The following is a 21,493-nucleotide window of genomic DNA, read 5'->3' as shown; positions in this document are numbered from 1 at the left end:
CACATCACCACCTAAGTGCTTGCACCTAGACATGTGTCCTCCGGCAAACAAAAATATGTTCTGCAGGTTTTGCACAGTTTGACACGCCTGACGGTCTAATTCCCTGTCCCACTAGTCCAGGAAAGTATTGCTCTGCCCCAGCAGGGGTTTTGCACTCTCCCTCTCCTACAGCCCCATCTCCAGAGGCAGTGCCTGCCCTGGGCTCTGACACACAGGCACGCACACATAGGTTCAGGTTTGACTGGAACTCTGCCCTGTTCCTTCTTTGGAAGCTGCACGGGAGATGTGCTGAGGGAGAACATACGAGCAAGGAGAATTGTTCTTTGTGGTTGAAGGAAGATTTGAACTACATTAACACATTATTCCACCTGGCGGTGTAAACCCACTGTTCAGCATTCAGAGAAATCAGTACTGCCACATTTCTCAGTGTTTCTCGCTGTATCTGTCTAAACTTGCTCTTGCCCCATGCCTCAAACAAGGCTGAAGTTCTAGTTTTTACACCTGGACAGCACCTGGCACAATGGGTTTGATTTAAGTTGATGCCTGGAGCATATGAATACACCACTACAACAAACAAGGAGCAAGGCCCAGGCTATGGGGCAGTGCTCGTCCTCTCTTTTTAGTTTAGATTTAATTTCCTTCCATTTCAGCACTGGGCAGGGGGTGTGAGAAACAACTAGGTATTTCCCAGATAGGTCTTTGCAAGTACACAGCTTTCTCCACAAGGCAGGGGAAGTCGTGGAAAGGAGACTTTGCTTCCTGAGAGTTTGAATTTGCCAGAAATAAAGGGACACTCACATTCCTCAAACGGCACCTCTGATCTCCTCTGTGAAACACCCAGTTATGTGCAGCAGATTAAAGGTTTTTCAAAGCATAAGAACGGACAGAGAAGGAGAAAATTTTACTGTCACATGGTAATGGTTCAGGCTGCTTTTTTCCTCCTCTGCGTTTTTTTAGACATAGTGATGATTGCCCCCTCAGCTAGGAGCGCTCAGGAGGGCTGTCCCATGAACTAAGAATCCTGGTCTGCTGAAACAGGTAAACTCCTGACCCAGGTGCCAGAGATGGCGTGTGGACAGACCTGGCAAAACTAGCTCCCGGGGCCCAGCGAGTTTCTTCTTGTAACACCTCAGCTTGCAAAAGAAAAACAAACCCTGGCACACCGTGTAAGAAACACTGCTGAGCTTCTACTTTACACTATCTGAGCATCATACGGCTCTCAAATGTACACACCTGCATCTCCAGACCCTGAATCTCTGTACCATTAGCATCATGTTGCAACCACGTGAACCCACAGGCCACTGTGCAAACCTACCCCCATACCTGCAAATAAGCTGTCCCTGTCCCCAGCCGTGACTGTTGCTAATCCTTATTTATTATCAAGTTCCAGCCTTCATTTTAACAAATGCTTTGGCAAAGAAAATATGTTCAGTTAGGCTCATTCAGAGGATGGGAAAAGCCTCTGAGAAATGGAAGGTGATTAAGTGGCTTGGTCAAGGTCACTCTGTGTGTCAGTGCCAGAGGCTGGGGTGTCTCTAGGTTTTGACTCCCAGCCTAGTGCCCAGACCTCAGATCTTCCTGCTGCCATGTGAGAACAGCCCACAAACCTCCAGCTCAGTTGGACATCTTGGATCTAGAATTATAAAAGTGAATTGAAAGAGCTATCTACCTCTAGGCTTAAGGCTTTCAGGTGATTATTGGCTGGGGTGGGACAGCGCTTTGGTGTCCCCTGTTGCACAGGGTTGGCCCTCGGTCAGCAGCGGTGGAGGGCACGTGCCAGTGATGCTCCAGAAATGCAGTGGGACTTCACATGCAGGAGCAAGTCCTTGCTTTGCAGAACTGGACCTTCACAAAAATCTGCCATTAGGGATGAATGGCTGATATAATCCAGAGTGGTCATTAGAACTCCTTAGGCTGCACAAAACATTCACACTGAAGCCTGAAATCAAGTTAATTTGAGGTTTTGGCATTTCACTGTAATATAAAAACATGAGTGTGATGGTAGGGCAGAGGGAGTTTTGTAAGCTTGTGTTGAAAAACAGTGCTTTTCTGGAGTGAAGATTCATGCAATTTGGCTGCAAATATGTCTTATTTCATACTCTGACTGTTCTGTTTATATTAAGATCAATTTTTTATGTCAGCACAGGCACACACACACATTCTTCCTTGCATAGTAAAAAGAACAACTGTGATTACTTTAATGGGGTCATTTTCATGTATTTTGTAGCCTCATCCTCTCGTCATAACTAACCACAATTTGTACCAGAACTGTATCACTGAGATCTAACAAGATATGAGCTTATGTGATTGCACCAGTAAGCTTGCAAAACTCCACTAGTTCTGGAAAAATCTCCTCTCCCTGCATCTTTGTTAATTTAGGCAAGATACATCTTCATACGTAATTACACATGGTTTTGTTATACTTTTTCTCCATGTTTATACCCATCTATGGTCTATATCTATGTTTATCTACACAAACACAAAATGCAAATGCAATTAATGCAATGCAATAAAAATTCAAAATATAATTTGCTCCCAGATTGAGATGTTTCTGGCCAAGTCTGAGCTTGAAACATATTTTAATAATCTCCTCATAAATTCCTGACAGAACAATGTTTATCAAGCAAATGCAACTGACACTTCCAAGAGACAATTTATTTGATCCTGTGCTTAGTGAGCAATTTACACAAACAAGCATTCCCTTACTCCATTATCAAAGCAATAGTTTTCTAAAAAAAAATTTATTTTTAAATCACCCCTATTTGATGATGTTTTGAATGTAAAAATAACCTCATCAGCGCTGACAAGAATGCAAACCTAGTCTCTTGAAAATGTGAGAAGACCACAGGAATCCCATGTGACTCTGACTTCCTTGCCTTATTGGAAACATCTGTGTCTCCTGGTAACCTCAGACCATCTCCAGGTTTGACTCCAAAAAAATAATTTCACAACCTTTTTGCACATCTCAGCCTCTCTGAGTGCACTTCAAAACAGGTCCTCAACTCCCACCCAGCTTGGTGTCATCTGCAAATTTACTGAGGGTGCATTCAATCCCTCCATCTAGATCATCTATAAAGATGATCATCTATAAAGATATAAAGGTCCCAGATCTCTGTTGTCCAGAATCATCTAACCCTGTATCCAGCACTTCCTAGTCAGTTATTTCTATAACTGTATGTTTTGCAGTGAAGAAATAGTCCTAGTATAAAGCATCTCAACCTTAATTAAAGGGTTCAGTGCACGAACAGACAAGAGGCAAAGAGAAGGGATTGTCTGAGGTCACACAGAGGAGGAGGACTGGAATATAAGCTTCAGTCCCCACATTACCCACTGCAATGTATATAAATTGCAAATTTATTAGTCACTACCCTTGAACCAATGTCTTGTTATGGACTAACTTGAACTTCAGGACAGGGGACGTCTGTCTTGACAATTTGTACGTACCTAGGAAGCTGCGTGGGCTACAGCAGATAAACAGTAACAATTAACGCAGTTTTTGAAGTGGAATCCATGTTTCATCCTATGCAAGCGACCTTTTTGAACAGCTCAGCTAATGTGCTGGCAGTGGATAAAGTAACTGATTATAGCAATTGCTTATATATGAAAATGATGTAACCCTGGGATTAAGTCCAATTCCTTTTCAGGCTCCAAAGCAGAGATGCCTTTCAGTTATTTTTCGTCTGGCTTCACTTTTTTATGCTGACCAGCGGGTGAATTAAGGTGCCCATTTGATAACACCAAGAATCTGACATCTGCTTCCTTCTTTTCTTCAGGGAAGAGAAGGAAGGAGGTACAAATTGCTTTCAAAACATCTCCTCCTTGTAGCTTTTAGGAATATCATATGGTCAAAGGCTCCTGTCTGTAAATTTCAGGCTCCTCTTTACTAGCTATAAATTCTGCCTGCAAGGATTTGAAGATTTATCTAGCCTGAGAATGCAGCATGTGGTGGGTTTTTAACCTGGTGGTTCCATTTGAGGCTTCTGGTTACTGTAGGATGCTTTGCTAATCACTGGTTCTCTCATTCCCAGGGCTTGTTCATGCTGTCAAGACTGCTACAGCTGGCAGCTTGTACGTAGCTGGCAGCGTGGGCATGCTGGTTTGCTGCTAAGTAACTCTGAAGTATTTACTCAGCTTGTGTCATGAAGTCTACACTGAGTGGTACGATTGAAACTGAGCTAGTTAGTGTGAAACTCCTCTGGGTGACTGCCAGGTAGATGAACCAGAGCGCCCAGCCCAGCCTCCATCGCTGAGCATTGCTGCAGAGGACCTGGGAGAGGAGCAATGGGTGGCCTGGGCCCCCGTGGCACAGCAGACAGCAGCACCACAGCGCTCTGTGGAAGGACGGCGTCGGGATGAAGTCGGGCAGTCAGGAAAAAGCTGGGAAGTTGAAGGTGCCCTGCCTTGGGCAGCAATACCTCAAAGCCCTGCATCCGACTGCCTGAAGCCTCCTGTTTTCTGCGACTGGCAAGGCTGGGTTTACACCAGTGCGTGTGACCACGTGTGTAGATGTGCCTGCTAAGTGACCCAGTGCATAGGCCATGCGTCCACCACAAAAGCAGGGCTGTCTTTGGACAGCAAAGGGTTGAAATGCTGTTGCTGGGAGTGTTGTTGCAAGCCGGAGAGATGCCAAGAACCACATCCCAGGTTGGATGAAGGAAATGATGAACAGATTATTAAACTTCTGTTATCAAACATCCACTTCAGAGGAAGGGCTGTGTTTCTAAGTAATCCAGAGGCCCTCTCATTGTGATACTGGTGAAAAGTCTCCAAGCTAATGGCAGGGACTGGATCCAAGCTCATCCAAACCAGCCCTGACTTCCTGGGCAGAGGATTCTGGCCACACAGTTGTTCGCATGAGTGGAAATTTCCCATCATTTCAGTGCAACGCATTAGATCCTTTTCTTTTGCAACACTGTCCTACAGACACAGGTTTCATTTCAAAAAAAAAAAAAGATTTACTGTGGAATTGCTCCTTTCCTTGATATTTTTTCTTGCAAGGAAAGCAAACTGTTTACAGTGCCTCAGGACTATCTGCGTTGAAGGCACTGACAGCTGCCGCCAACACTGGCAGATGTGTCCGTGCTGCCGTCCCCATCAACCCAGCACTGACCTTCCCACTGGATTGCTGATCACACCAACACAGCAATGTGTTTTATGAGATAATATTTGATGTTTGCTGACCTGGGAGAAGCCACTAGCCTTAAGGTAGCCTGAATCATGCAGCCTTTGTATCCTAAGGTTTGGGGACACATTTAAATTTATCTTAGAAGAACAGTGGCATGGAAAAGAATAGAGGGAGATTGGCAGGGGTCAAATAGGGCTGAGAGTCTCCTTATTTTGTTTTTCAGTTATTTTTGCAACCTTTTGCTTTTCTTTTTGACTAATTTGTCTCTCAAGGCACAGTTGTAGATTGTGGAAGTTCAATTAACAGCAACATTTACTCATTCCTTCCCAGTCCCTTGCACAGAAGCCTCTAAATGTTGTAAAGCCAACCTTCCTAACGCCCAGCTCTGGTAAAATCGTGTTCTACATCTACAAAGGAGAAAGCAGGGTATGACAGACTAAAACCAGCATCCAAATCGCTTGGGATGTCTATAGCAAGATGGGAGATGACTCAAAAATCTCAAAGCTGAACCCAGTGCTTGAAAGCTAGATTCTTCTCCCTACTTTAAATCTGAACTAGGGAAACAACTCCCATATATTTGCTGAATAGGGGAGGGGAAAACCCTGCCTAATTCTGCCATTTCAGCTGTGTAAACTAATAAATGTCATTTTAGTGTTTTACAGTGAGTTCTCATATTAGTTTTGCCTGTACTGTTGGGAATGACATCACCTGGTAGTTATGCCACTACTGTAAAGGAATCAACACAAACTGCTCCCTTAATTCTGAAAGGGATTAAAAACATCAAGAGAGTCACATGTGGTTAATAAAAGATGGCAAACATTCAGGCTCATAGTTGTGTTTACATGGAGGAGAACAAATGTTCTAGAAGCAGTCTACCCTCACAGAAAGTCCAAGCAGCACTTCATATCTACACAGGAATGTGCTCAAACATTTGCAAGTCTTCCAGGAGTCAGCTGAATAGAAACAGGTATTTTAGCAGCTCTAAGCCTGGGTGCATTTTCAGCCAGCTTCTCTTTCACGCTACATTATACTTGCACCTAAGTCAGAGATCCTTCATAGCACAGCAGAATCATAAAGAGCTTAATTTAATTTGAGGCTGGATCATGTAACACCTATATGGGCTAATTCTGCTATTGCTTATGGTGACAGGACACAGAACCGCATGTCTAAGAGATACATCACCACAAAGGGATGGAGCCTGCTGTCAGCTGCACTAACACAAATTGCTGCTAACTGTATCGGCTTCAGTTAAACTGCTCTGGATTTTCCCCAGCATAAATGGAGGTGGCATCTTTCAGGTAAATAATCTTAGCGTGTCAAGTCAAAAAAATTATTAATAGAATAGGCACTTGTCAAACCCTGATTTCTGTGGCAAAATTGCCAGGCATGAGCAATCTGTTTGTTCACAGAATCACCGAATCAACCAGGTTGGAAGAGCCCTCTGGGCTCATCGAGTCCAACCATTGCCCTGACACCACCATGGCAACTAGACCATGGCACTAAGTGCCATGTCCAGGCTTTTCTTAAACACATCCAGAGACGGTGACCTTTGCTCCCAGAAATCAGTATCACACTCTCAGAGAAGATATTTCAGCAAATCTTCCCTCTGAAGGAATAAAATCTTAAGCTTTTTTATTCACAAAAGTTCATTGGTCCTGCATTCAATGGAAAACTTGCAGGGAGCCAAACGTTACCAAACTATGATTCTCCACCAAAACGTTACCTTGTTGTTTCATGTGCAGTTGGGTTTCTCAAAGCCTTCACAATGCTACACAGTTACTTACGCTTTGGGTTAAATATATTCCTGAAGCAACTCCAGTCTCCTTTGTTGATTTATGTCAGAAGTGTGTAAACTGACTGCATAAGACTTCAATAGAACTGAAATTTTTCACCATGAGGTGAATATGGACAGGGGGTCAGAGAGATGCTGAATCTCCACCCTTGGATTAGGAACAGCCCATGAAGTTTAAATTTATGTAGCAAAAAAAGAAAGAAATATATAAATATATATATGTGTGTATATTCAGAGTGTTATTCCAGAATGTAAGATTTTAATGAAGGAAAATATGCAGAAATATTACTTACTATTCATTAAAATTAATTATGTAATTAATTGAAAGCAGCTATATTATCTAAGAGCAAGATTGTACTTGGCTCTTTGATGGCTATTTCTGTCCCTGCACCTGGACACTTTTCATACTTGAAACCCTATCAGTCAAACTGCATGAACTGCAGCTGCAAACAGAGCTGGCAGACGGGACTGAATGCTTGTTTCTAAGCTGTTATGAGTATCTGCCTTCAGGCCCATGTGTAAAGGCAATCAGAAACTTGAGAGGGATTTTCTTTTTTCCCCCCTAGCTGTAAAAAAATGTTTTGAGGCATGGTACCTTGTCTCCTGGCTGTGGGCGCATCACAGATACACGGTCGTAACCTTTCCGCAGCAAGACCCAGAGAGCATCCAGTTTCCCCTGCAATCAAAAGAAACACAGTGTTATCTCCTGTGCAAGAACACATGCAAAGGGCAGTGCAGGGACAACACAGCTCAGACCTACACATTTTTTACTTAACCATTTGCTGTGCTTGTACAAGATGCTGGAGAGCAATGTTTTCTCTCACAGAAACGTGCTCCAAACTCGCTGCAAGTGCAAAGGAAGAGGCTTTCAGATGAGCAATATGCAGATGTGTCTGACAGTCAACAATATCCATCCTTCACATATTCTTCTGAAAATCTCCAAATGTAATAAGTGAGTTAGATACCTCCTGGGCTGAGAGACAGTCTAATACCTACTCAGCTCCTGACACCGTTGCTACCAAAGTGCTAAATCACTGCAGAAAGTGATCAGGTGAATTTATACAATGCATTTCCCAACTATTCTGCCTCCTCCTCTGGCTGGCTGAGTGGCTTGCCTCTAGCTCTAGGTGACCACTGTGACATAGGAGAAATCATCTTGATTTATGTGTCAAAATAATCTGCTGGGGAGAACTGACTGAAAAACTCTCTGCACCCAGCCAAGGCAGCTGAGTCACAGCTAGGTGCTGTGTAACAACCCACTCAATCTTCATGTCAGCTCCACGCTAGGAAGAGAGCATCAGGTTACTGGGTCTCACACAACCTCCCCAGTCGCACCCCATATGTCAGTTAATATTTGCATTTTTTCCAGGTAAAAACACCCATCTTTCAAAGCCTTCCATTCCTCTGAGCTCAGCGTCGGCTGCCCTACGGATGCCACCTTCAACACACTGCACTGGGTTTGACAAGCTCTTTACCTCGCTGTGTGGTCTCGTACCCAACAGCCTGGACCCAAATGCACGTGCACAGACCCAGACAAGTTTTGCTCAAAACCCAACGTGTTGAAATCTCTTGTTGACAGACAGTTTGGTTGAGATGTGGGGTCAGACCCTCCCTGCCATGCTTCTCTGCAATGCAAAGTGTTCATTCCCGATTGAAGCTTGGCAGTGACACAAAATGCCAAGCCTGCAGTTATTTTCCAAATGAGCTGAACAAGGCCAGAAGGAGCAGCACAGGGCTCTGCAATGTAGAAATATCAACCGAATCATCTGCTGCTGAAGGATTCCCTGCTCTATCCCCATTCTAATAGGCCAGGCTTTCACTTTCAAAATGGATTCAGCTTCTGGGAGACCTGCAGAAGGGTTTACAGGAGTGCAGCGTGTTGGCTGGCTCAGTGGAAGGCTACAGACATATTACAAGCTGAAGATTAATTTATCAAACTCTCTTTCTTATTCAAACTTCATTTGACCCTTGTTCTGTTAAATGCACAATACCCAGACATGTAAAAATTTCTTGAGAAGGTTAACAACAGTATTTACTAAGCTTTCCATTACGATTGTTCCAGATGCTACAAATGCATGATAGTCATTTGATACAAATGATGTAAGAACAGGCACCATGAGTGAAACCCCTACCAGTAATACTCAGCAAACTTTATTGTATCTGCAGGGATGGAAACAAGCTACTCTGAGAATGTACAAAGTTGTCCCCTGGTACAAAACTATTTCCTGTGGTCGAGAGGATCAGATTCAAAGACCTCACTGGACTCATACACTCATGTACTATCACTACCTGTTTCCTAGAAATAAAGACTACAAAAAATTTTGTGATAGCAGGAGTATTTATAAGGTCCTTCTGTGAGACTGATTCTCTGGTATATAATTAAAGTCAATGTATCCTCTTCCTTTCATGAGCACACAGAGTCTTTCTCTTCCCTTTTCAAGAATCCATTAGGACCGTAATCCTTTTTGAGACCTATATTCCTCAACCAGTGTGTTGAGCCAATGGTTCAAAGCTTATTTGGGAGTTGGAGGGATACATGGGTGGAGCCAGACAGACACACAGAATGACTGCATAGATCTTGTTTCCACAGGATACTGGGGAAAAGACTTCCTAAGGTGAGAGCCAGGAAATTCTATTATTCTCAAAGGAAGAAGCAAGAAACTCCTGTCAGACTCTTCTGCATTTGGACAACACAACTTCCTAGACCTAAGGCAAGCCATCCCTATCCACCCCAATCCATCTTTCCCCCTCCATCAGAGCTGGTTGTAGCTCTTGATCTCCTGTACTCTCTGACAACTTAAGAAATAAATACCTTTTTCTTCCATTTTTGCTTTAGTAAACCAGAGGGAAAATTACAACTTTCCAGGGAACAAAAAGTCCTTTTTACTCCACAGTCTTAATTTCCAAGAGCCTACCAAGATTTCTTGGGAAGAGCCAAGAGCTCCATCTTTGGGAGTCTGAATGGAGCTTCAGGGTCTGCCTGAGACATCTGGGCAGAAGACAGGGAGAATGGATCATGGAAAGGATGATGTTGCTTGAAGAAATGAAAATGGCAACGCATTCACTTGGAAATATAAACAATTCTGCGCTCTCCAGTGGATGGGCTGTATCTCTGTGTTTGGGAACTCCTTTGCAATTGAAGCATAAGGTCGCCTGGAGAAAAAAGGGGTCTGGAAGCAAATAAAGCTTTGAGTCCTACTAGATATGAAGTCGAGAAAGAAAAAACAATCAGAGCCGATGGCAAATGAAGGAGGGCATAGTTTCAGGCATTGCTTTAACATGAATGCATTCTCTTCCTGAATTAATTGTTAATTCAGCACTGTATCAACCCTGGTCTAGTGAATGACCCGATACCTAGAGTGCTCTTGAGACCTGGCATCTGGTGGCGTCAGGTAGAGGCAGTTTTGTAAGCTGCCTATAAATCCAAGCTGCCCTTGGGCCCCTTCTAGCAAGGAAGCTGTACCACGTCAGCTTTGTAAATAGAGACAGGAGAGAAAAAGGCTACAAAATGTGCCAGGGACACGTGGCTTAGTAAATGCTTAAGTAGCCTCCACTTCAGATTCACTTGAGGGTTTTTTTTGAGAGCACCAGTTGTTGCTTCAACCTCAGCCTTGAGGCAGGTCCTGTATATGAGTTTTTGTGGATGAACAGTGAGTTTAGGTTTGTCTTGTGGCCATTTCTGCATTGTTTTTTGGAGACTGATAGTGGTCCTTTTGAAGTCAAACAAGTATAAGTGCTCTGAGGAGGAGGAAGAAAGGAGAGGTAGCTAGGTAGAGGGGTAGATAAAAGCAGGGGTAGAAATAGAGGCAGGAGGAAAGCTGCTAACCAAACCAAGAGCTGCACAGCTGGTGGTAGCAGGAAGCATGTCCTGAACCAAATTAAAACAAAAGGCACAGTTCCTTTATGATCCTTGACTTGCATCTATGTTTTGTGCTGCCCCTGCCTGGGTCAGATGAACTGAGGATCTGGCAAGTTTCTTCAGAAGTTTTCAGAGTTGTCATTCTCCTTGGATTATTTGCACTGACCTTTCAAACTGTTGAAATGATATTTTAAAATCAGGACAATCCAGTTGGCATTGCGCAAAGTAACAGCAGCAAATAAGAATAACAACAATAATAATAACAATCTGTGAAGTGTCAGTAGACACATTTGGTAGCAAATAAGTCCCTGGAGCGTTTCAAAAAGCAATCTATCCCCTCTCAGCTCCCTGCCTACCTTATAGATGTTACTCTGGGAAAAATAACAGAGGGAAGAAAAACTTCATCAGATAAACTGGCAAAAGGCAGAGCACTAAGTAAAGGCTGGCACTTGTGCTGCATGGAGAAAAGGAGGCCTGTTGGCAGCAAGATGACTGGCCCTAAAATGTGAATTTCCTGGCTCTTTGCCAGATTTAAGCTACCTTGGTTCACTGTTCCTGAGATTTAATTCCTTGCCCTCCTCCTTTACCAATGATTTTTTTAAGTACCTTGTTACATGCAGATTTATCTACCTTCCAAAGAGGTGTTTCAACCAGTCCAGTGGAGTGGGTGGAAATTTAACATCTGCTTTAACCAAAGGAGCCGAGTGCACTTGGAGCACGGGGATGGGGGAAACTTTAAGCTGAGTATCAGGAGACTTTTCCTATGGGTGAGGTCTGGTAGTCTGTGAAATATTCCCCCTGAGAAGTGGTGGAAGCCTCTGTGTTATTTTAAAAACGAGACTGGAAAAAGCAGTGAAGGATAGATTCAAGTTAGCAGTCCTGCTCTGGCTGACAGTACAGACCCAACGATCTAATAAGCTATCCCTCCTCACCTCCCTCTGCCTTCCATGACTCTGTGATAGCTTCCCTTCTAACACAACGCAAATTCATCTTCCTACGCTCACATCTTCAGGACAAGAGCTTCTGCCAAGAGCACTGATGAATTTCGCCAATTTTGCTAATTCCTTACTACACAGGGAGAGTAATAGCAGGATCCCTGCTTCATGGGAATGATCACCTCTGGTTTTGATGAGTGCTCATGATTGTACGTGGGAAAAGGGTTGGATGTAGTTATTCCATCTGCATACACTGTCTTTTTGGGTGCAGTTCAGTAAGGGTGACAATTAATAATTAGGTAAATTCTTGTCCACAGACAGATTCAGGCTGCTAAATACTATTCAGATGTGGAACACCCCAAAGTTATGGGAGTATTTGGATATGGGGTCTTGGATTGGAACTGTCCTTATACTGTATACAATTTGACTGGTAGATAAGAGAGATATTTCTAAAAGAATTCAGAATATATATCACCCATAAGATACTCCTAATATTTGTAGGCCCCCTTATAACTGAATTCTTGCTGTTACAAAGCAAAAGCTGTCCCTAGTTAGAGTCAGAACTCAACCTGAACCCATTACATTTATTGAACCTTTTCTGCAAGCCTCTCTTGAACTCTGAATAATTTGCAGCTGGGACAGAGATCTGCAAACCTGACTCCTCTGTTCAGAACTGATTTCCTAACACGCCGAATAAACTCTGAAGATTAACTGAAAGTCTCCTGAGGCTGTAATCTGACAGCATGAACTGGCAAAGGAAGAGGGGAGAAACGCAGCAGTATCTTTTATGGGAAAGGACCCAGCTCTCAACTGATGATCTCAGGTAGTTGTACCCACGTGGATTCCAGCTGCCTGAGAATGTTTTCAGGGCTCTTTGTGCTAAAATCAGTGTTGCTGTCAGCTCCTCAGTGGTTAGAGTATAGCTTTGTGTGCTGTGAACCCTTCTGACTGCAGCATGCAAAAAGCAACTGAGCTGCATCTCAGCTGGATGAGGTCATTTCCACAAGCACACAGTAGGAATGAAATATCTCCCAGCTGAGACGTGTATGTTTTACAAATGCTTTGCACTGATGCAAAGTGACAATGCAATGCATTTAGGAGCAAAGGAGCAGCTCTATGGGATGGTGCTTTCTGCATTCCCCAATCTGAACTGAAACCAGTTGACTCTCTAACCTGTCCCACTGTGGGAATGAGTAACCTTTGTGAAGACATGCTGAAGTCATTATAACACCATTGCAAATGACTTGTTGGTAGGCTATGTTTATTAGATGATAATCTTCAAGGGGGAAAAGAGAGAGGGCATTGGACCAAATTTTCAGAGACTCACATTTCTGTATCCTCCGGAAACCACTCTTGCTCCCTTGTGTGTCCTTGCCATTCCCATCCCTGGATTTGAACCAGCTGCAAGATCAATGACTGAGGAAAGCCAAAACACGTGACTTGCCCAAATTCCTACGGGCACTGCTTGGAGCTGACCAGTAACAAGATACAATGCGGGGAAACCTGGGTGTACTGCAGCGTAGTATATCTGTATTGCAATAACTTGGCTAACAGAATGTCTGACTAGACGGATTGCTGCTGAGGAGGAAGAAAATAGGAGAATAAAACCTCTAATTTCCAGCAGAGAGGCACTTCCTCATTCCCCAGCATAGAGTTTAAGGTGAGTTTCTAAGACCCTAATCAGCATCTCCACTCTTCAAAATGAGACCCAGGCTCTAGTGGTGCAAGGTTTGCACCTGGATATCAAGTGGGCATTTTCAGTCTTTTTGGAGGCTGATAACTAGAGTGCTGCTACACATAGCCCAGACTGAAAAGAGATGAGAAGGGTATTAGCATTTCCCAAAGAAGTTAAACCTGAGAAATAGGAGTGCAGGATTACTTTTTTTTCTTTCACTAGAGTAGTTCTACAGTAGTTAAGCTTTCCTTTCCTGAGGACAGCTTAATTTGTCCTGAATGCAAAAGATCAGCTTTCTGACATTGGAATGCCCTCATACCACACCCTGGATGACATGACTAATATCTGTTTTGTGTGGCTTGTTTCTCTTAATCCATAAGAAGCATTCGCATGTGCAACAAAGAGTTTTGCTTCAGTGAAGTATTCAGTTGCTTGCTTGTTTCCGTTTTGTACGCTGCCAACCATTTGTATTAGTGAAGACAAACTGCAGAACAGCTGCCTGCCCTTGGGACAGATGGCAGAGAAGGAAAGTCTTCCCAGTTCCTGTGGGTGACTGTTGCTTTGCATTGTGTGTGACCCGATATCAGTGTGAACTTGACCTTCCACATCTGAGGCACTCTAATCCAGCCAAAGATTTCTTGCAGGGCATCCCCTCCTTGTGATGTGAGCATGCTGCCCTGCAGCAAGCCTGGCCCTGTGACCCATGCCTGCTGGACTGTACTCCCCTACCCATCTGCTGCACTGTAATCCTTGATCTGCTGAGGACAGCTCTCCCTGGTGACATTTAGCAGCAGTTTTCTCCCTATTTTCTCCCCTCTTTTTAAGGAAAGGGCGTGCCATTTATTCCCTGCATCTCAGGGAATAAGCAATACGGACTAAAGGGCCTGCCCTTGGAAGCTCAGTTGAGTTTGTAAGCACTTTACAGAAGCTAGCTACACCACCAGAAGAGATCAGGATCCTACTTTGGCCTAAGAAAGCAATGCAACCCCAAAACCTGATCAGCGTGGTGGGAAATTCCCATTGCTCCATGTGGCTCCTTTCTACAGCACCTCCCTAGCCACGTGTTCAGTGGGACTCCCTCATGCACAGCTACTCTAGCAGCATCCTGAGATCACAGGTTTGTGGTCAGTTCTACATCTTAGTCTTGGATGTGAAAACACTTAATACAGATCTCCTGGAGACATCCTATGCAGTACAACGCTGGACTGGACTTACCTTGATTGGAGAGTACCACTTCCGAGGAGAGGAAGGCCTGCGCATGTTGTTTGCAAGGTTCCTGGGTTCAGGGAACTCGTATTCCTGTTCTGGCATCTTGACTCTGGCATTTTTGGCTTTCTCTAACTTAGCACCTTCTTCTGTGGAGCCCTTTTCTCCCCAGCGCACCTGAAAAGATGGCATCAGGGCATGTTACAATAGTAGCTGCTGGAGAGAGTTGCATCCCCGCTGTAATAACTAGGATCCTGGTCCATATTTTCCCAGTGTCCAAATCCAAGGTGAAGAGCAAGCCACAGGCTGTGAAACTTCTTTCTAGAGTAGAGCCCAAACTCTGAACTTCTTCTTTGTGATTTATGAGAAATGTGAGAGTGGGGAAGGTTTTCAGAAAAACTAAAAATGCTTCCTTGTAATTTGTATGGTAACACTGCCCCTGTATCCCAAGCATGGACCAGGATATTACTGTACTAGAAGAAAAAGACAGTCACAAACTTAAGGAATCTATGTCTGACTCTCAAATATTCCTATATAAAAGTGATCTGGGCTTAGATGTACAAAAAAGCTTGAAGAAGTTTGTGCCTATCTCCTGAGTTTGTTTCTGGGTAAATTGCAGGGGGATATCCCAGCTCAGTTCACAAGTAAGATCTTCTGATACGTGAACTGGTATCTAATTACCTCCATTCGTTTGATGCCACCAACTCCTCGTCCACCATAATAAGAGGCATCTACTGTTGGCCATTTCTTCTTTGGAAGGCCATCATCATCTTCCTCCTACAAAACAGAAGGAAGGGGTTGCACTGTGAGGAAGCATGACTAGAGATGGAAAGGAACAAACAGTCACAGGCTACGTGGTCCTTTGAGCCAGCTAGAGCCAGTGCAGTGAAGGTTCTGGTCTCTCACTGGTTATTTTCCAGAGAGTGTACACTCATGAAAAGAAAATGTTTCATGATACAAACACCACCACCACGTGAAAGGTATCATCCAGCTCCAGCAAGAACGTGATTTTTGCCTTTATTTTTTTTTTTTTTAAGGAGACTCAGTCTTTCATCATCTTTAAATTCAGGGAAGTAAATTGTTTCCAAGTTGCAAAATCATTGAGGCAGCCACCAAAACAGCACTCAACGTAACTCAAGAGCTGGGGTCTTTGGCTGCAAGTCTGGTTGATATGCTAGCCATGAGCGATGGTAGCAGGGCCTTACCTTTTTGCCATCCCTTTGCTTACGCCTGTGATGAGGGAGAGAACAGCTGCTGCTCTGAGGAGTGTTCCCTGACTCATGGCTCCCCATACTGGAGGAACCCTCCAGGGCCCAGATAAATCATCGTGTTGTAGGTCAGATTTGACAGAATGGGGGGAAAAGCAAGCAAGCAAGTCAGTTTGCTCCTGAGTGAAGGCAAATTAGGAGTACATTTGGAAAGAACCCCAGCGTGAATGCCCAACACGGAGAGGAGGTTTTTTTGAGATGAGCTGGCCAAGTGTAATAGGATGGAAAAGTCTAATGGAAAAGTTACAAGAATGGAATTAGCTCTTATAATGAATTTCTGCCTTTGCTAGGGACGCTGCCCATGTGGCTTCAGTGATTTTCATGGGCTTCTGCCAGCAGAAAGTCAGGCCCAGTGTGAAAAATGAGACAAATTCTGTACAAATTTGAGTGCGTTCTACCCTTGCATCCTGAAGGCAGAAATCTACGGTACATCACTGCACACAGAGTTAAACATGTTCATGTATCTGACATTCAGATACAGTCACATTATCAAGAAAATCTCCTTAAGTTTATTTAAAATGAGTCTAACTAAAGTCCTAGCAAGTGTATTCTATATATTCTATATTCTTTGTTGCACTATGTAACAGCCCCACGTATGCTCTGACCTATATAGTGCCTTTCCCTTTAATTTCTAGAGTTCAGGCTGTGAACTGGCAAAACAGAAAAGCAGAGTTCATCAAAAACGTGAAGTATTTCCTGTGAAAAATGTGGAGAGAAATGAAAAGTGGTCCCTCTTTTTTTTCTTTCTTTAATTTTTCACAGGGATTTGGCAAAACTCCAAAACTTAGCTTTCCAAAACTGGAAAAGCCAAAAATACTTTGAAATTGAACTCTCCAGAAGGAAAACTGAAAAACTGGGGGAAAAAATCCAAGACAAACTATGCTTTTCATGTCAAACAAAAGCATTGCTGTTTTTCAAAATACACAGAAATTCGGCTGCAAAATTTGTCCTGATCTAAAGGAAGAGTGAACAATTGAGCCATAAACACAAGGTTCCTCTCCTTCATAGCTGACTTCTTTCTCTTGCTCTGGTTAGAGCTGCTGAGGCTCTTTGCTGCAACCTAAGAACTTAATATCTCTGCATGAAGTTTTCCATGAGGACTTTTAAAGAAAAAATGGGAATCAAAGCCATCTAAATATTTTCCTTCAGCAATTCTCTTTCTCTCTCTTCGGTTTAGCACAGACTGGACTTCTCACAACAGGAAATACCAAGGTTTAGGAAATCTTCCCCACAAGCCCTTAAAAGCCCTGCAAGTCACTTCGATCTAAGATGTTAGATGTGTCTCTGCCAGAACAACAACAGAAAGAGCACACGCACAAAAAGACAACAGTGGACCCTTGAAAAACAAAGGAGTCACAAGCTCTCTTCAGGACGAGTCTGTTTACATGTTTTGAAGGGCATGGAAGGTTTTGCAATACAGGAAAAAAAAAACAACGAACCCACCAGTGATGTTCTACACACTTGGCAAATATGGTCCCAACACACGTGAGGAGCTAAATGAAAGCAACTGTGGGGGTCAGGGTAGGGAGACAGCAGGAAAAGGAGAAGGAAGAGGCATCCCACCCCCACGTCCAGCATCCCAGCTCACTGCCCCATTCACAAGATCTGAGCCAAGAAACCAGGGCTGAATTCTCACGTCCTGGCTCAGTTTTGCCCATAGTTTTAGACACTTTGCTACAATGGGGTGTTTTGCCTGAGGAAGAACTGCATGAGGATCTGCAGCTCTGACCCAGCAGCAGTAGAAAAAAACAGCCCTGGAAAATTCAAGTGCATTTAAGGATGCTGGAAATTGACTGTACAGAAGCTGGCGTCTTTCCACCCCCAGAATCTGCTTTAGATGGAGCTAGAGTTTCTTTTAAAAAATAAGAAGCAGCAGGACAGAGCTACATTTCACAGTCAGAGATCCAGATTCATAACTGCTGGATTTCAGAAAACAAAGATGTGTGTTTATCTCAGAGTCCATGCCAGGCTCTGTATACTTTGACCCTGACCTGAAGGAACCTCATTTGTGGGCAACAGAAGGATAATTCAGGCTCCACTAGGGACATCTGAAACACTCAGGGTAAGAATTCAAACTAAATTTGGCCAGATATAAAAAAAGTTTGGACAACTTACCCCTCTCCCCGCCCTTATAATTATTTCCACAGTTGTCTCTGCAATGCCTGAATCTTGTCAGAATTTAGCATTTAGAGAGAGCTCTGCCTGCACAACGTGCTCTAAGACACAACAGGACAATCACTCTTCTGAGTAAGAGATGTTATCATCTAATTTTACAGCTGAGGAAGCATGGAGGTGAATACACTGTCCTCAAGGCTTCTGGCTCCTTACTGCCTCCTTTTTCTTCCAACTTCGGATCATTTCCAAATTGCATGGCCACCTCTCAGATGCAGCAGCATTGTTACACTTGAAGGACACCTTGCTCGGTTCTCAAGAAACATCTCCTCCCTGCTGTGGCAGGATTTGCTTGTTACGTTATACACTGCCAGGCCTCTAAATAGCAACTGCATAAACTCAGCACTTTGTTTTTTCCTCATATCTTCGCCTGTCACTGGGCCAGGCCTGCAAACTGTTGTCAGAAATCACTCACAGGTCACAAGAGCATCTAAGAGAAAATGTTCTACTGGTGCTCTCCTAAGGAGCAGGAGGAAGAAAGACCTCAACTTTCATGAGGCACCAAAAAATCCACATATAAGCTTATCCTTAAGACACAAATGCTTAGAAAAGCAGCCTTTGTCGGTCTTCCTGATCACAGAAACTCCCAGTTTATCTACGGCACAGATTCTGCCTGAGGTTGCATCCTCCAAGAGCAAAGCACTGCATGCTCACAGTTAAGAGAGAACCTCCGTTTTGATGAAGATGAAAGGATGTGGAGTTATTCCCACTCTACAGCTCAGACACTGAGCTACAGGAAGATGAAATAAGGTCTTATAAGGTCAAGGGAATTAATACTGGTGCTCCCATTGCAACTGTGATGTGATTAAACCCAACTTTCACAGCCCCTACACTAACCAAGTTTGATGTGCTGGGCCTGGCTAGATATTTCACATGAAATTTGTCTACAAAACTCCACACCTTCATGGCGTAATACCTACACCTCATCTGTTGCCAATAACATTCCAAATCTTTTTCTTTTAAATGCCTGTATCTTGAAAGGTTCCTTTTCTCCTCCTCCCATATTTCCACAACTCACTGTAAAAGGGGAGTAAAAGGGAAGGAAGAGAGCTGGCATACCACTGTGACCTGGCTTTGTTTCAGCAATAACAGAATACATTTCCTGCCTTGGTGTCTACAAAAATTCCTATCAGATCCTTTATCTGGAGCTTATTTTGCTATCTCCCCAGCAAGGCTTTTCAGGAAGAGAGAGGAAAACTATTTGGAAAAGGTTAATAAATACCAATAAGTGAGGGTGCAAGCAGCTCCCCAAGCAGATGAATCCCTTTTAGCCATTCTCTGGCCTCATGAATGTTCAGTTGTGGGAGAAAGAGAGTAGTTCACAAAGACCAAAGTGGTTCAAGCTGAACAGGTGGTTTCATCCGTTGGCTCAACAATAGCTGCCATTCAAAGTCCTCCTTCTCATGCTGGCCTCCCATGGCAGTGATAATTACCCCCTGCATGACTGTGCTGCTGAGTGGTCCTTTCTCTCCAGGACTTTCTTGTGTGTGTTTGCTTTGGTGTATGTGGGTAAGATGACAACAGACATAAGAATTATCCAATTACAGGCTGGTTGGTGGCTTGGCTCTGGTGCCATGCTATGGGTGACTGTGGAGCTTGGGTCACAGAGCAGCAGGGAAAAAACAGGTCTGAGTGATGAGGAAAGGGCACGCTCTGGTCATTTGGTAGATCTCCTACCTGGTTTTGCCAGACTTCAGGGAACTTTGTGTCCATGAATCCCTTCTGCAGAGGAAAGCACTGCCATGACAGAAAATGAAGACCTAGCAGTGTATTTTAACATTGTCTGGTCTCTGTTTACAGGGCAAGGAAGCAATGAGAAGAGTGTGCACTCCTTGGGGATATTTTGGAGGGCTCCAGTTCATGCACCCTCTGAGTGCACTCAAAGTCTGTCCTTCTGTGGGACTGACTAGCAGCAGACCTCAGGCATGGATCAGGTAGTGAATAGGAAATTGTTGGAAGCTGCAGAGCCCTGCAGGTTGGGTTTTTTTTTTATGTAGAAGATGGGTTGCTACAGTGAGAATCAGCTTCAGCCTCATGGTAATGTTCTGGTCTGAGTTGAGTATGAGTTGTTCCAATAAGCCCAGCCTGAAGGTGATGGGACACATGAATAAATGTGTCTTCCTCCAACAGGGCTAGAACAAGCCTTCCTATTCACTGGAGGTTTTGATCCACCATCAACAACTAATCACAGGCCAGAAAGGTGCTCACTGGCTCCTCGAGGCATTTACCTCTTCCGATTGGCATTAACTCAGTCTTTCCTGGCTGTAAGTAAAACCATCTGTCCTTCATCTGGGCTTAACCTCCTCTAGTATCCTGCGTTGTCCGAGGAGCACGGCGGTAAGTTGACAACATTTGCAATTTCTGCATTAATTAATTGGAAGTTTCAGGCCAATAATGCTTTCCTTCACCAACAGTGAGCATGTCTCCAATATGTCTCAAAAGGCCTTTAAAGTAGAGGTCAATAAAACCTTTGGCGGGTTTAACAGCAATGCTGCTCTCCCTTCATTGTTACAGTCTAATGCATTCTCCTTGCAGCGCAAAGACATATGGGCCTCAGCTCCCAAATCTGCTGATGCAAGAATTCTTTTGTCTTTTTTTTTTTGCCAAGATTTTTGGGAGAAGAAAAAACCTTACTGTAACTAATGCTGCTGCTTAAGGGATTAGCACTTTTTCATGCTAGGGAGGAGCAGTTGCTAGGTTTTCTGCAAAGGAGAAAGCTATCTGCAACACATAAGAAAAACTGGACTGTAGAAAATCGACTCTATCTTCTATTTGTTTTGAGCAAAGTAGAAAATCTGGAGTATCCAACCTTCTACAAAAGCATCATACTACTACCAATCCCATTCTGTGAAGCAGGCTCTATAAGCATAAAGGGGACCAATGAAAGGCATCTCTTCAGAGCTTGTGCTATTTTTCCACTGGTGGGAAGCTCTCCTCTCTGGGACAAAACACATAGTACAAGTCACAGCTTCAGGCCTGACTAATTTTTGAGCACTACTCATGAAATAGATGAAAAAGCTATGAAATAGATGAATGGAGGACTGTTTCATCCAGAGAGCCACACAGACTGTTCCTCTCTGTCGGAATAAGGGCCACGAGAAAATATAACATGTCCAGAAATCTCTTTACACCAGCTTAACTAAACTCAACCTGAGGCAAACATAACTGGTCCGCAGCAACTAGTTTGTTTTGCAGCAACTGGTCTGCTTTTGTAGCACTTGTTTGATAGAAGTGCTTCCTTATACGTGAAGCACGCCTTCCCTCTTAGCACAGAGATGTAATTTCCCCTTCCAGTCCTTGGCCAGGGAGCCAGCATTCCAGAATGATGTATTTTAATTAATTTCAGCAATTGAATCCCTTGGCTTGGAGGCATGTGTGATGCAGAACAGAGCACGTGCAATTTTAGGTTAATATTTTCCTTTTCATTCAGGGGATAGAAGCTAACAAAAGCTAGTGGATTT

The 21,493-nt window shown here is 43.6% G+C and overlaps 1 protein-coding gene across 1 annotated transcript in view; it reads right to left on the bottom strand.

Moving 5' to 3' along the window:
- Positions 1-21,493, bottom strand: part of ANTXR1 (ANTXR cell adhesion molecule 1) — a 99,262-nt gene that overhangs the window by 11,591 nt on the left and 66,178 nt on the right. Inside the window, exons 15-17 of the mRNA XM_068421421.1 lie at positions 15,274-15,369; positions 14,602-14,769; positions 7,513-7,593 (exon numbers count right to left, since the gene is read on the bottom strand). Coding sequence (XP_068277522.1) covers positions 7,513-7,593; positions 14,602-14,769; positions 15,274-15,369 — 345 coding nt within the window. The remainder of the gene's footprint in view (positions 1-7,512; positions 7,594-14,601; positions 14,770-15,273; positions 15,370-21,493) is intronic.

Source organism: Nyctibius grandis, chromosome 33 (assembly GCF_013368605.1).
Source record: "Nyctibius grandis isolate bNycGra1 chromosome 33, bNycGra1.pri, whole genome shotgun sequence".
Classification (NCBI taxonomy): Eukaryota; Metazoa; Chordata; class Aves; order Nyctibiiformes; family Nyctibiidae; genus Nyctibius; species Nyctibius grandis.
Note: the sequence above shows the minus strand (reverse complement) of the source record. Positions and strands in the feature narration are given on the sequence as shown.